Source organism: Centroberyx affinis, unplaced genomic scaffold (assembly GCF_046629955.1).
Source record: "Centroberyx affinis isolate AG114_WGS23_722 - 3 ecotype Tasmania unplaced genomic scaffold, CSIRO-AGI_Caff_v1 ptg007163l_1, whole genome shotgun sequence".
Lineage (NCBI taxonomy): Eukaryota > Metazoa > Chordata > Actinopteri > Beryciformes > Berycidae > Centroberyx > Centroberyx affinis.
The window spans coordinates 6091-23238 of NW_027283626.1; the positions used below are offsets into that span (position 1 = coordinate 6091).

The window sequence follows — 17148 nt, forward strand, 5'->3', positions numbered from 1 at the left end:
CCCCAGCAAATTGATGAATTGTTAAACTTCACCATTATTTCATTTACAAGAAGTTAACGGCATTAGAGAATGTAGAAGAATGACTGCTTTGATCATAGTTTCACTGTTATCTCTCTACCTACAATACAGACGGTCATGGAATTCTGGACAAAATCATATCTGACAATAAAAATATTCTCGGATTTGGGTCCAAGAGACAAAATCAGATCATATGGGGGTCCTTGGCCCTAATGCATACTAAATTAGGGGTCCTTGATATGAAAAAGGTTGAGAATCACTGCTTTAGGGTACATAGAGGTTTGTTCGTATGTTCCAGTTGTATAGGCATAGACAGTCATTCCTATGCTGGAACGCGGTAAATCATAGGTATAGAGGTTTGTTCCTATACTGGAGTAATATAAAAGAAAATGTAATTTTTTTTATTATTATCCTTACTTATTTTTTATCTTTTCTTTTTTAATGTCATTTTACTAAACAAATTCTGTATTTTTTGTGTTTTATGTGAAGCACATTGAATTTGCCTTTGCGTACGAAATTGCCGTTGCCTTACCATAAGACGAGCCATTTGTGGCACTTTCAGACTACCAACTCACCCAGTATTCATCATGGAGGCCATTTATGAAGTCTGTGGAATGACAGTAGACTCAGCATTCTTCCACTTGTCCAAGATGTCCATTCACCTGCCAAGACATCATCTGCTTCCTTGGATGGCATAGGCGTTGAAGTCTGTGATGCCCTTTTAAAAAGCCCTTTTAAAGGGCAAATCCCTTCACTTTGTTCCAGTCTGGCAGCCAATATAAATAATGAACAAAACCCAACACAACCACTGTCTAACAGTACTGCAGCTTTAAGATGGTTCGCACTGATTGCAGTTGTAGAACCGGATGGAAACTGTATTATGCACCAACCTGACCAGTCCAGACAATTTTAGTCTGTTATTTTTCTTTAGATTATTACCTTAACTACCCTCAAAATGACTATAGGTAGCATTCTCAACATTTCCCATTGAAAATAACAGGTACTACTAGTTGCATTGAGCCTGGTATAGAAAATTAAAGGGGCACAGCAAATTTTGGAAACAGATCTTTTTTTTTTTTTTTTAGATAATACAACAAGTTATAAAACATCCTGTAATCAACACCTGTTTGTGCGCCCTTCTAGTGTGCAAGCCACCTGTAGATAGCAGGTAGTAGATTATTGTATGTATTAACTTGTTGTATTACCTAAACAAGAAATACTGAGTGCCAAAAACGGTGGCCTTATCCATTTGAAGGGGCATGGACTGACCACTTTGAACATTGGGATTGGAGAGATGGGCCGTGGGCATGGCCAACTACAACATCAAGCCCCAGAGCATGACTGTAATCTGAACATAGCTAGCAAACCAAGATACTAAACGCATGTGCTGTGCTGCAGACTGATGGAACCTTCTAGACAGGTTGGAAAAGGGGGGTGGGGCGGTGGGTGGGGTGGAGGGGTGGGTTTAAATCACAGTCTCTCAGCAAGTCAAGGCATTGGGGTTTTCTAAGAGGTTCCAGGAGAATGCGAGAGGGGTGGTTGTTGGGCTTTCTAAGGGAACAGGGTGAAGCTAACAGAGACTGGTGTGCTCCCGGTCTATGAGGTCAGACCTCCACCGAAGTAATCTGGTTCATCTGGGCCCTCATGGACTGAACGCTGTTGAGGATCTTCTTCTGGTGGCCGGCCAGCGTCACACCCACTCTGAGGATGTCACTAGGAAAAAGAAAGCATTCATTCAGGTCCACCTCACCCACAGGACTCCACTAACACTTAAGTCCTATTCGCACGGGACTAATATTACCTGGGGACCTCATGTGATTTAGAAATTACCCCCCCCCACACTGTTTTCGGGATAAGCGAAGTCTGTATTTTACTCAAATTTACTGACATTATCCCCCGGATATGAGGTCAAGGCTCTGCCAGGAATGTCATCCATCTTGTCGTCTTTCGAGATTTTGCTCTTCTGATGGATTTGCGCTTGCTCTTTCTGCGAATGGGTCTCCATGCTGTGTAGCGAGATGAGCCTCCTGAATTTGCACCCAAAATGCTGTCAAAACTTTCATTTATAATTGCCAACGCAGCCTCCATAATTCTCGACCGGAAAAGAAAAAAGGCGCGGAGAAAACAAAAAACCTTGAAAAAAAAAAAAAATACGACCCCAAATCACGAGATGCCGATTCGCACGGGACTAATATTATCACATGACCTCTGTGTTTGGCGAAATATGGTAGGTAATTTGCGGTGGAATTTTTACTTTACAAATTATGGACATGGCAGATTTGCACGGGATTAAGATCACAGATGACCTCCGCAATTATTACAAATTACTAGAGGTCCCCAGGTAATACTAGTCCCGTGCGAATAGGGCTTTTCAAGTCCTTTATTGAGTGAAAAGATCGATATTCACTACCATGTCACTGTGCTTCACATGAAGCCATTTATAGCCTTCTCCTTGGTATTTATTACCTCAGGACCCCATGACTTTCATTCAGTCCAGAACAAACATGTCAGTGATTTTCTCTGGCTACCGCCCTCTTCGTTTGGGATTAGTTTTACAGGGGGAGGTGGCGTAATGTAATTCTTACTGGAGCATGTCTATAATTTTAGTCCCATCCAAATCTACCATGCCAGTAATATTTATGGCCTGTGCGCACCCACGCCAGTAAATTCTAGCCCCTTTTACCAAAAAATAACCTCACGTAAAACCCGTTCTGTTCAAACCGCCTCCTTGACCGCCTCTTCAGTGTTTCTTGCGACTTTTCTTCACTCTTGCAGCTATGCTGTTACCGATCACTTTACGCTAGTGGTGTAACGATTCACCAATTCAAATCGATGCGCCAGGTAGGGTGACCAAATCCAAATGACCAAATTGCAGGACAGGCATGTTGATTTTGCAGGACATTGCGGGACAGTTGAATAATACCCAGAAAAGGGTAAGAAACATGTTCACGTGTTATATTCTTTATCATAGTATGACATAATAATATAATATAATTTTACTTCACTGAATTAGATTCAATAGCGGGCCTAAAAAGCTCACCGTTTGAATGGCAAGAGAACCGGCTAATATAGGCTACAATCATAAATCAAATGTTGTGCTATGTTGGCAACAAAGTGTTAAAAATAACATTCCTCCTCATTTTCTTCCTACCTCTACCTCCTACATTCTCTCTCTCTCTCTCTCGCTCTCTCTCTCTCTCTCTCTCTCAATCTGTCACCAGACAGTTAGTTGAGTACCAACATTGGACTATGCAAATAAAGTATTACCCCTAATTATACTGTATAGTATAGAGGTGCAGGCACGTTTAAAAAAAGCGTGTCTTTGAGTGACTCAATACTGCATGCTGCATTGTCATTCAGAGTCACTGGCAATCTCAATGAACATGTAATGGTGAACATCATTACCAAATTCCTCTCTATGGGATCTATTTTCTCCACAAAGTGGATGAATATCAAAAACAGCTGACTTACTCCATGGTCATTTGAGACACCACATCGAAACTAGCGAAGTCTTCGTTGGCAAAGTTCTCCTTGTACTGGCCCATCTTGATGGCGTCCAGCCACTCATCCACTGTGCTGAAAGAGGAGAAGTCTGGTGTGCTGCGGTCGAGCAGAGGTAAGTGAACACTGAAGGATAAAAAGTAGAAAAAAAGAACATTCAAGCACGTGAAACATCATTTTCAAGATTGCAGTACAGCACACAAATATGGAAAGTAGGGCTGAACGATTTTGAAAAAATATCTAATTGCGATTATTTTGACTGATATTGAAATTGCGATATGATTTGCGATATTAGAGAGAATGATAATTTTTACATCATTATTCTCATTTTCATTGAAAAACGTATTAAAATGATTATGGTGTGATTTTTGCAGGGATCTGTACCAAACAAAGATGTTTTCTTAAGTCTGTAGAATATGATGTGTAGGCCAGGACATCTCTGCAGCACGACAATATTTCATTTAAAATGGTATTTTGACACACATTTTGCCTTTAACAAATATTGCGTTTCCTGTGATTTGAAAATTGCAGTAGGCCATATTGCGATTTCGATAAAATTTCAATTAATTGTTCAGCCTTAATGGAAAGCTCATACCAGCTTCCACATTTGAGTTAAACTTAAGCAGCAGTAATTTGTGAGGCACGCAGGAATGTGTTGTGATGGAAGTCCCCTCTGTCTGCCGTACCTTGATGAGAGTGGCGTCATGGCCTTGAGGCTGTTGGGATTACGGATCATCTTGTCCAGGGTGCTAACAATCTGGCTGAATTTGGGCCGGTTGTTGCGGTCCTTCTGCCAGCAGTCCAGCATCAGCTGATGCAATGCGCTAGGGCAATCCATAGGGGGTGGTAACCTGTAGTCCTGCTCTATGGCATTTATAACCTAAGAGTATTGACATCAAATACAGAGTTATGTTGTGTCTCAGAGAACATGACCACAACCTGCCATGGTGGCAGAACTAGTGACCACACACAGCAGATTGGACATAGAAGAAGACAAATTTATACTGAATGAAAAAACATTTGACAGTGATTTGTTTGAGGGATAAACCACTTTCATGTAACTGTAGCTTGTTCCATGTAACACTGTGACTTGAATATTAGACTTTTAAATTTCAGCTATTTGGCTTACATGTATCCATGCAATATTATTTTCTCTTCAACTTGACTTGAGCTCTGCACCTGTAAAGGTTGATGTATAGGGAGCCAAAGGTGACGTCAGTTCCGTCAACCCTTGTGTTGACTTTACCGTATGTCAGTGTATGGGAGGTTACTTCATAGGGCTGTGCAAAAAAATCGATAAAGCTGAGTATTGCAATATATTTTTCCATGATACTGTATCGATTTTCCAGCCCCTCGTATCGATAAATTAAAAAAATTATTCATGCTTTAAACGGATTTAAAATGTCCTTAAATTTCCCTCAAAACCCTTTGAATTAAATAGTTTTGACTCAATTTGTCTGCTGAGTTATCAATATAATGTGATGTACATACTAGACTACCCAGGTGGTACACAGCAAGTTGTATTTTCAGCTCTATTTTTAAATTTTCAGTAAATCATGTAGAGTATTGCAATGTATCGCAATATGTATCGTATCGCAATGTAGCGTGATACAATCTTATCGTGACCCATGTATCGTGATACGTATCATATCATAAGGTCCTTGCCAATACCCAGCCTTATTACTTCATATTAGCAATCTAAAAAGCATATGGCTTTGATTTTGAAATATGTTTTAGTAAGCATCAACACATCTCATTCGACTTAATTTCATAAAAATCCATTCAGTATTGTTTACATGAGCAACAAAATTAGTTTACCGAACTACACTACCTGGCAGGCGTTTAGCTAGCTGGAATGTTCAACAAGCTACAGTAGCTAGCTAGCTGCTTCACAGTTTGAAAAAAATGTTGGCAATTACTATTGTGAGCCTGAATTCATACTTTAGCAAAGTCCCCAACTGCATCTCAAGAGGTGAAACCTTAGCAAAGCGCGACAGTGTCTACTCACTACTCGTGGCTACGAAACGTGCGAATCGTCTAAAAGTGGTGAGAGGTGAATCTCAACACCATTTGTTGCTTTGTTTATTTGCAGAAGACATACTACTACGGGCAATTAAAAATCGTGCTAGCCGCTAGTTAACCACGGAAAGGCTTCGGCATACACTTCCGCTTCGGCTCCCTGTGCAAGCCAAATTCCAGACAATTGTCCACTGTGTGTGAATACTCTAACCAATAGACCTTTTTCACACCTTCGGGTTCTACGCAACGGAAGTCGTTACAGTTGGGAAACTCGGCAGCAGTTTATGAATGAGAATAATATGTCCATGGAAGACACACCTCGAGTGTTTTCATCTTTACTGCGATATCTACCAGATCTTTCACCCAAAGACATTGTTCTTTTGGTGGACCAGTTTTCAATCACAGAGGACGAAGCTTGACAAAGCTACAAACTCTTTTCAGAATTATATCCATACGAAGGTAAACGATCTCTTGTCTAGTTACCTAACATTTGTTAATAACGTTACCAGGATACGCAGGTCGAAGGTAATGTAGCTAATAAAGTATTCTTCATTCTCTTTCAGTCATATATGTTAGCATTCATTTAACTTTAATAAAATGTTTGTGCTAATAACGTTAATACTGTTATGCACATCGTCAAGTGTTGCAGTCAGAGCTTGGTGCTACAGATCGATGAGGAAGAAAGAGGAGCCAATCTAAAGATTGTGGATATTATTAGTTCCTAATGAACCTTGAGCTTATGTGGTTTTCTTCCTAATCGATCTGTATCACCGAGCTCTGACTCCAACCTGGCCATTTACAACACTGTACAAAACAGTATTAATCACACAAACATGTTATTAAAGTTAAATGACGTAACGCTAACATATGACTGAAAGAGAATGAAGAATACTTTACTAGCTATGTTAACTTAGACGTGCATAACGTTATTAACCTTAGGTAACTAGACAAAAGATTGTTTACCTGCGTAGTCATGGATGTAATTCTCAAAAAGGAGCTTGTAGCTTTGTCAAGCTTTGTCCTCTCTGTGATCGAAAACTGGTCCACCAAAAGAACAATGTCTTTGGTTGAAAGATCTGGTAGATATCGCCATAAAGACGAAAACACTTCAGGTGTATCTTCCATGGACGTATTATTCTCATTCATAAATGGCGCTACTGCTGCCGAGTTTCCCAACTTTGACAACTTCCATACATACACATAGAACCACATAGACAGAACCGGGAAGTGTGAAGGGTCTATTCCACTTCATATTATTACAGTGTAAATATAGAGTAACAAACTCACAAAATTTTACAGTGTTGGTTCTGTTACTACAGGGCTATTTTTCCTCTGAACTACACTTAATATTTACTTGTTGCATTGGATTAAACTTTAAAAAAGTAGATATAAAAAATAAAGATTTGTACCGTACCAACCGTACTGTATGTTCCACTTTCTTAAGAGTGTTGGTTTATCAACTTATAATTTGCACACTTCGACACAACACACATGATTTGTGCTAAAACATAAATCCTGGTTGTTTCTAAGAGGCTTTACTCACATCTTGGTTGCTCATGTCCCAGTAGGGCCTCTCTCCATATGACATCACCTCCCACATGACTATGCCGTAGCTCCAGCCATCACTGGAGGAGGTGAATTTCCTGTACTGAATGGCCTCTGGAGCCGTCCATCGGATAGGAATCTTCCCTCCCTGGGAAAGTATGGAGGTCAACAGACAGACAGACAAACAAAGAGAGGCATCACTCCATCACTGATGCAGCCACATAGAGCAGGGGAGGGTTACTTAGATTGCGTTCACACAATTTAGCTTTTTTCAAACTGCCAGCACCTTTTTATACATTAAAGTCAATAGAGAACAACTGGACGGAAAGAGGCTGCTTTGGAAAAGGTGCTGCTCCTGATGCATTTTTAGGCAGAGCTGCTTTCTAAAGTTGAGAGAGGAGTTCTTAGAGGCTGCTCACTGCAGAGCCAATGTCCAGCTCCACCTCTCTGGACCTAGTCCAGCTCCACCCCTCTCGTTAATGGAAGTCTGGACCTAGTCAAGCGCCACCCGCTGGCTGTTAACATTAATGCAAGCCCTTTGTCAGATCGTACTTTAACCTAATGGAAAGAAATCAGTTTATTTTTGATGCGCAAAGGTTAGGTAAAAGTAACTATATGACTTGCATGGAACTTTAGATGCTGGCACAGCTAATATTACCTTACTTTTCTCTAATATTTTTCATGATACCACCAGAATGTTCAGCATCGTTTCTGTGACAAACGGCATGACTAGACTTACAAGTGGGCAATGTGAGAGATTACTATGTGTGCACCCCTGCCTTTTTTCCCCCACCGCATTAAGATGTAGGCTATTTGTGAATTAATCTCAATCATATCTGATTAATTAATGTAATAAAGTTTGACCTAGGTTACCAATTTGGCTCTGCAGTGAGCACCACTTGCATCTTTCCAAGTGGTGCTCACTGAACTAGCGCTGCCAAGTTGTATGAGTGACTTGGGGTGGGGCTGGACCTGACCTGGGGTGCGGCTGGACCTTGAGGTGGAGCTGGACTAGGTCAAGCTCCACCCATTTGGCTCTGCAGTGAGCACCACTTGGTTTTCAGAGGGAGTCAGTATGGAGCACGATAGCTGTGCTGTGGGAGTTTCTAAATGTGTGAGAGCTGTACATAAGCACTGTTTGGCAGCAAATGGCAGTTGGTCCTTATGGAAACAAGGTGTGGCAGCTTTTTTTTCTACAAAAAAGCAGAATAGTGTGAACATGCCATTTTTCATGTATTCAGTTTTGAGGTACATGTTGTTTACTTGATTATACCAAGTTGAGGAGCTTTTACTACATTTTAAAGCAAATGTACGCCTTTTTACTCCACTGTACTGAGCAAACAGGAATTATTGTGACAGAAAGTTTTATCCACAGCAAAACATGAAGGTTCAGAAAATGTTTCAATGTCACACCAGCTGACAGCATAACTGAACCACAGACAACTTAAGTTTAAAGGCATACTGAGTAGGATTTTTCTGGTTGTGGCTTGTAAACACAACTTTCAAAGTTGACCCCCTCCTCCCTGCGGTTTCCAGAATGGTAAAAACCAGTTATGCCAAAAAGTGCAGTGACACAACACACATAGCAGACTGAATCTGGGGTTGGCTTTTTCAGGAGTCATCCCAATGTTTCCAGGGTCGTATGTTCCCCAGATTTATATGGCACATAATGGGAACATGGCAAAGGGTCCTATGTTCCCAGGGTCCTATGTTCCCAGGGTCCCAGGAACCTGAAAAAGATGTTCCCCAGCTCTGCATTCGCTTAATATGACATGGGCTATTGTGGGAATTCGTCAAAGGGGTTTTCTGTTCCCCAGCACTGCCGTATAGCTCTCAATATAATAGGCCTACACTTAAGGGAACATATCAAATGGTCATGGAATCACCAAAGGTCATAGCTTAATGCTTCCTTAGGTGAAAACTAGCCTAGTAACTCTCACACTTCACATCTGTCTTCTAACTGACATAAAAAACATGACATCATGACTTAAGTATCTAATTTAATGTTTATATAGCTGTTTTGAAGCCTTGTTCCAATAAAAAAAACTGGATAATATTTATGAAATATTTTAACTTGAAATGGGTCAAATTTGACCCGAACACAATAGGAGGGTTAATGTGTGTTAACAGAATATTGAACTGGGGAACATAGGACCCTGGGAACATAGGACCCTGGGAACATAGATACGCCCCGGCTTGCACCTGTTGGAGTATTGACTTGCAAAATTATCTTTTAAATTGACAAATTATCTTTTAAATTGACAAAACATCATATGTGTAATTCATGGCACAATTCAAACGGGATCAAACAATTATTGTCTCTCACCGTACATATTTTTTTTCCGAAATAAGGTCCCATGGTGGTCCACTGGAAGGGGAGGGACTTAGGCTCTCTATGTGCCAAAATTGCATAGTACAGCTTTAAGCAGAGGATTTACTGTATGTATTTTTTTTTACTTTTCACCACATGCGCATCATCCACTCACCAGGGCGCTGGTATAGGTGGGGTCTGAAGTGTCGTCCTCTAGGAAGCGTGACAGGCCAAAGTCAGACACTTTACACACCAGGTTGCTGTTGACCAGGATGTTCCTCGCCGCCAGGTCTCGATGGACATAGTTCATGTCGCACAAGTACTTCATGCCAGCTGCAATGCCACGCAGCATTCCCACCAGCTGGATCACCGTAAACTGCCCATCGTTTTGCTTTAGGAAAGAAATGAAATTAGTGATTTATGGGATCAACAATGAATGATTCAAGATATTTTTTGGGGGGCGGTGATTCTTTAAAGAAGCTACTTGGTATATCAAATATCACTGAGTAATTGTTGTGAACTGCCTGGAGATTGTATAGTAAATAAGATCCCCCTCATCCCCGCTGCAACCACATGCATCTCTGATGGCCTGGGATCAAATCCCATCAAAACCTTCTCTCCTGTGTCTTCCTTCCTTCCTTCTGTAGACAGCATCACTTGGTTGTCATTGCAATTAATTTAACAGTGCTTAAGAAAAAATCCTACATGGGTACCCTTTAATAAAGAATTCCACTGAAATTGACTTTTAGGTTTTTATTCATTTAGAATTTTTACTGAAATTTCCTAGACCTATATTAAAAGGGCAATAAGTACTGTAACATTTTTCCTGCCCCATAGCACAAAATTTTATCATACGGTGGGAATATCAAGATAGTGGATGCTTTATTGCCACAGAGTCAGGATCTATGGTTTGGTTGCAAGAAGATTAAAGTGGCCTCCCACATTATTGCACGAGCCAGTCTATCTCCTTTACCCTGAGGAAGGAGTCGAGGGATCCGTTCTCCATGAACTCGGTGATGATCATCACGGGGCTGCTCTTGGTCACCACCCCCTCGAGATGGATAATGTTAGGGTGGTCAAACTGGCCCATGATGGACGCCTCGCTCAGGAAGTCCCGCCTCTGGCGCTCGGTGTAGCCCGCCTTGAGCGTCTTAATAGCCACCAGGATCTCTCTCTTCCCGGGCTGGCGGAGGTTTCCACTGCACACTTCCCCAAACTCACCTGGCGGGCGGAATGGGACCAGTGCTGAGTGATAGGGGTGGTTACTAAAAAGCCTGGTAACACTTTACAATAAGGGTCACTAAGTTAACCAAAAGGTTACAAACATAACCCCAATCCACTGAAGTAGAAGGAATGGTAAACAACTTCTGTTGGCCCCACTGAGACCCCTTAGAAGTAAATTCGAAATTAGGAAAATTGTGTATGTATGACATATCAAAAGGAGATGGTGAGGCATCCTAAGTGCTCAGTACCGTTCCAGCATTATTGTGGAGATCAAATAAGCCCATTAAAAGGTCAGTGTTGCTTCCCCCACAACATACTGCCAAAATATGGTATGGCTTTTTTAATCTTTTGCTGGCCTTGTGAAAATAAGCCATTCATTTCCATGTTCATGTGTTGTCCACTTCCATCTGACTGTAGGAATCTTGTATGCTCTCCAAGAAAAGCAGACAGGCCTGAGTTTCATCTACCTGCACCGATGACTTGTTCAATCTTGACACAGGAAATGTCGATCTCCTTGGCAAACTCTCTGACTGCTTCATTGGGGTCTTCATATGTGAAGGGGTCGATGTAGATCTTCATCCCTGGAGACACTTTGACAGAGGAGAGACAAAGGAGAGACCAGCTATAGATTTAGAACAAAGTAAAGCAGGATTTAGAGATCTACCTTTAGTTCCTTCTATATCTGAAAGATCCAGTAGGTAATCTTTAATTAGGAAACCTTTAACCTATATGTTAAAAAAAAACGTGAAAACTACAACAAAAAGTGTATTCACAACAATATATAAATGAATAAAAGAATAAATAAATAAATGTGGAAATATAAAGAAGAATAAAAAAAACAATTGGGAAATATATACAGAAAAATATTGATAAATCTGCTTTAATTGCATTATTTTTTCCACATTTATTTCTTTATTAATTTTTATATTTATTTTCACATTTATTTCTTCATTTATTTCCACATTTATTTATTTTTTATTAATTTTTATATTTATTTTCACATTTATTTGTTCATTTATATCTATATATATTTCTTTATTTATTTTCATATATTTTTTTAAATGTATCTATTTATTTATTTCCATATATATTTTTGCATTTATTTCCGTATATATTTCCTTATTTCCTTTGCCTTTTCCTTACGAGCCCAAACTGTCAATCAACTTGTTTTGGCCCACCCACTAATTCAAGTCTGAGCAGCTGATGACTTTATCTGTCTTGTCTTTTTCTGTATATATTTCCCAATTGTTTTTTTTTATTCTTCTTTATATTTCCACATTCATTTATTTATTTATTCTTTTATTCATGTATTTATTGTTGTGGCACTTTGAATGTTCCAAGATGAAGAAGAAGAAAGCCTACCTTATAGCTACATGCTGTACACTGTAAAATATTTTACTCACTGTGACCACTGGTGTAGTGCTGGAGCTTGTCTGTGTACTCTGATTCTGGTCTTTCTGAACTCCTCCTGTTTAGGATAAACAGGTAGACTTAAAGCTGGTAGCACAGTCTCAGCATGTTAGCAAGCTCGCCAAAGCAAGGACACCTAAACCCCATGTATATACTGTACAACTGCTCCAAGGGCTGGCATTGAAAACTAGCCATCATTTGGTAAAATGCTTTGATACAACAAGCATGGTGTTTGACCCTGTAAAGAAAAGATGGAAATTAGCTAGCAGCTAAATCTGATACAAAGCATCTTCTCTCTTTGTTTGAGATTAATGTATTTTGTACATGGTCCCTGATATAAATAAACTCAATAAACTAAACTAAAACTAAAAAAACACATGCATTTTTATTGCATCATTTCATGACCATTAACCAAGTAGCCAGGTGAATTTTGAAATACGAATACGAAATTAGCGGCAGGTGGAATTTCCTCTTATGTCCGCTAGAGGTCAGCTCCAAAAAGACGCCAAACACCATACAAGTCAATGGGACCACAACCCAACTTCTCGCTAATATAAAGTCAATACATTTTTTGGTAACACTTTACAATAAGGAGAAGAAGAAGAAGTGAAATTAGCTACTGAGAACATAATTGCTTGTTGAAAAAATTTCTAACACTTTACAATAAGGGTCACTAAGTTAAGGGTTAGTTAATGCTTAATAAGCATTAACTTAATAAGCATTAACTAACCCTAAATTAACAGTTAACTAATGTGTCTGGTAATAGTTTACTAATGGTGTTCATGTTAACTAAGGTATTAATTTATACATTATTTAACAGTCATCTTTATAAACTATTAAATAATGTATAAATTAATACCGTAGTTAACATGAACACCATTAGTAAATTACACATTAGTTAACTGTTAATTAAGGGTTAGTTAATGCTTATTAAGCATTAATTAACCCTTATTAAGCATTAACTAACCCTTAACTTAGTGACCCTTATTGCAAAGTGTTACCAATTTTTTCGACAAGAGATTATGTTCTCAGTAGCTAATTTCACTTCTTCTAATGTGTGTCCTTGTGGCAATTTTCTAAATAATTGTGTAATTAACGGGATATGACGGTTATAAAATGGGGTTGTTTTCCTAGTGATTGACAGGTGTGCAAACAACCCGCGGCCTCGCTTTGGCTTCTCTGGCTCCAAAAAAAACAAAAAATCAACAATGGCGCCCATCGTAAACCCAATCTTTTGGCTTCAAAACGGCCCTTCGGAAGCCTATGGGTGACGTCACACACTACTCCATCTTTTCTTACAGTCTGTGCCTTTAACACGATTGGCTCACCGGTTGCAGACAATGATGAAGACAGCAATGGCAATGATGAAGACTACGCCTGCAGCGGCTGAACCTATGATCAGGGGAAGCTTCTCGTGGATACTGGACTTATATTCCTCTGAAAGTGAAAAGACAGGAAATCAAAACGGCATTTATCTTCAGACACACGCTTGACCACAGGATGAATACGACTCTCGTGGATATTTCTGCTTTTGACGAGAGCCAGCAGGTTCACTGGGCCATATCGTAGCATACGATCAAAATCACCTGATTTGGTGCAATGACTGTACGCAGCTGTGGGATGGGAGCTGCTGTGTCTGTGTACAGCGCAAATGAGATTAGAGGGTGTCAATGAGATACTGAGGTAGAAGCTGGATCTCTACTTTTAAAAGACCAGCAGCAAGTTGCACCAGCTGAATGTGTGTTTAATGGTAAGTTAGGGTTTAGAGTCTATACTAAACCACCACATGCACTGTCGGAAGGGAATGGCTCTCTTCCTACCAGGATATTGCACAGCTGGATTACATTATGCCAAAACACAAAATATTATTTGCTGGTCAAAGCTACTAGAAAAAACTAGTGTTTTATTATAAATATTTGTGGTTAACTGTCTTTTTCAGCTGTGCTTTCATGTATTTGCTTGCTTGCTTACTTGTTTCAAATATTATATATACTGTATATATATACTATATGTACATTCTTTGGCTACTTCATATATATACATATATTTTATGTATACTCTTGGCTATTTCTGTGGATATTATCATGGATGATGGAAGAAATTAGCATAATTATCTAATTCCTTTGTGTCTGAATGCTGCTGGTTTATGTCTATAATGATCATGGGATTCCTGGGTAGGAGGAGGATTGGGTGGGTTGTACTGGTAGTTTTGTTAATGTTTGTTTGCTGTTTTTGTGTCTGTTTTTATCTATGTACACTGCCTTGGTTCACCATGTTAGGGGTTAGAGGGTGGGGGTGGAGTGGGTTGGTGGGAGGAAAACAAGGGAAATGGGTGGGGGGGGGGTCGGTTGTAGTACACTTCGCTTTGTTTGCCTTGTGTCACTTTTGTGACTGTGATGGTGCTCCCCCTTCCTTATACACACAACAAATAATTGATCACAAAAAAAGTCTATACTAAATGTTACATTGAAACTAGTTACGTTGACTAAAGCTATGTCTGTGAGTATAAAGCGACATCAAGGGATATTTCATGTGACCTACATGAGTAACCCACCAAATCCAATTCCTTGTATGTACAAACTTACTTGGCCAATAAAACTGATTCTGATTCATACCTTCGGTCATGGTTTGGAAGTACATCTTGCCACCGAAGCGTCCAAATCCAGCAACAGTCCGAGCCCGAACCTGGAAGACATATATAGCTCCAGGCTTCAGGCCTCGTATGACTGCAGTGTTGGTCTGACTCCTCACTACAGATGAGTTCCACTCTGCCAGGTTCTGAAAAACATGGACCATAAAATCAGACTGCTAATAACTGCTTGCTGGGGTGTATGCAAAAAACATATATTTTATTCTGCGCAATGCTTTTATCCAAGGAAATTCCCAAAACCACATTTCAAAAATTATTCTATTACTGTCAAGGTCACTGTAGCACATGTAAGATTTTCTCAGTAACATAAAACTGTTAAATCAGTGGTCATGACTTATGTCATATATTTGTTTTTCATCTTTTGTAAAGTGTCTTTGAGTATCATGCGCTTTATTAAAAATGCAACTGGGTCTTTCCTGGCTATTGGTGACTTTTCTGTTCCCAGGAATTATTTAATTAATTAATATTTTTTAATTGATATTTTACTTAAAATAAATTAAATGTTTATTACGAAAGGCTTTTATTAAAGATTGAGGTCTTCTTTATAACATTTACACAAAATAATGCATTTAAATATTTTTTTTAAATTTTTATTACTTTTTTTTTTGGCACATACACTCCTTTTTACGATGTCCCCAAAGCAAATTTTCAGTTTCAATGAGACACATTTGGAAATATGCCTTTATTATTGTATAGATCACGTTAAAATCTCTCTAATTATAAATATATATCAATGGAAAGATTAACCCTAACCCTATAATAATACGATTTTTTTTTTTCAACATAAAACTGTTAAATCAGTGGTCATGACTTATGTCATATATTTGTTTTTCATCTTTTGTAAAGTGTCTTTGAGTATCATGGGCTTTATAAAAAATGCAACTATCACTGTTACAAACAGAGCCCCAATCATTGGCTTCAAACATGAATGTAGGGCAGTTTAGACTGTTTTGGAAGCCTGTCTTGTTGACTTGTGACTAATAGTTCAGAATCAACTAAGAGGAAAAATAATGAAATCCAACTATAAAAATTAGCCCACAGGGGATAATTAATGGCTTCAATGGGATTAGTGACTTTGCCTGTCACAACAGCTATTTAGTAAATTAAATTGGTAACACTTTACAATAAGGGTCACTAAGTTAAGGGTTAGTTCATGCTTAATAACAGTTAACTAATATGTCTGGTAATCATTTACTAATGGTGATCATGTTAACTAAGGTATTAATTTATACATTATTTAATATTCATCATTATAAACTATTAAATAATTTATAAATTAATACCTTAGTTAACATGAACACCATTAGTAAATTACACATTAGTTAACTGTTAATTAAGGGTTAGTTAATCCTTATTAAGCATTAACTAACCCTTATTAAGCATTAACTAACCCTTAACTTAGTGACCCTTATTGTAAAGCGTTACCATTAAATTAAATAACAGATGAACAATCTTTAACATCATAATGTCCTATTTGTGAATAAAGACATGGTAACAGAGCCCTTGTGAAATATCACAACAAACTTAAGATACAACTGAACAGCATCAAAGGAGTTCCTGTTTCCGGTTAATATATATATATTGAATGTTGATGTACCTTCTCATAGTATTGCAGTTCATAGTCCAGGATGAGTCCGTTGGGCTGGTCAGGCTGGGACCAGGACAACGTGATGCTGTTAGGGGTTCTGCTGACCTGGTGAATGATGGACACAGCTGACGGTGCTGAGAATGACAGACAAGGAGAAATAAATTTAGGATGAAGGGAAACATGAGAGAAAATGTTGGGAGGCACAGATAGACACACTGAAACTAATTATGACTGAATCAGGCTGAAGCAATTTGCAGAGATTATGTGAGGTTTCGGTCATACTGCAGAGTGAAAGTTAAAGGTGCAACAAGCAAATAGTAAACATGTTGTCCCCCACCAGTGATGTAGTTCCACCCTTGGGTCAGTCAGTGATTGCTGAGTGTACTTGAAATATGAGTGAAACTGTATGGACAGATTGACCATATATTTCTGTTCAGAATTAGGCTTATCTTCAATTTCAAGATATATCAAGTTATATCTTGAAATGTAGTAACTGTAGTTGTCCTGTTTTTACTCAATACAGTACAAAATATAAGAACTACAGTACGCAATAAATACAATCCGTACATTACACAATGTACACTACAATACAATTTATAATACAATATACAATATAACATACAACACCAGGAGCGTGAGTGTTACGAATAATATAAATGCTAAATGATAAGTCATATATGGTATTGCACAGTAGGTAAGTGGTAATATGATGTAAGTAGTCAACACTGACGGCACAGTGGTAGTGCAGTGATGATGCAATAACAGTACAACAGTCCAACAACTGTACAATAACTACAGTGTCTTGTGGTTAGAGGTTTGCCCAAAAATTCTCCACTGACTCTCACTTCAACACATCAACCCAGTCTGATGTCTCCAAGTGTG

At 38.9% G+C, this 17148-nt stretch overlaps 1 protein-coding gene across 1 annotated transcript; it reads right to left on the reverse strand.

Moving 5' to 3' along the window:
- Positions 1-1622: 1622 nt before the first annotated feature.
- On the reverse strand, positions 1623-16400 carry LOC139639350 (ephrin type-B receptor 2-like; the record flags this gene model as incomplete). The annotated part of the gene is made up of 11 exons (XM_071513435.1): positions 1623-1731; positions 3490-3645; positions 4206-4399; positions 7082-7231; positions 9570-9785; positions 10368-10615; positions 11086-11208; positions 12022-12086; positions 13357-13465; positions 14644-14806; positions 16276-16400. Coding segments are annotated over 11 exons (1658 nt in total), but the record flags the coding sequence as incomplete, so codon positions are not given.
- Between the last annotated feature and the right edge of the window lie 748 nt (positions 16401-17148).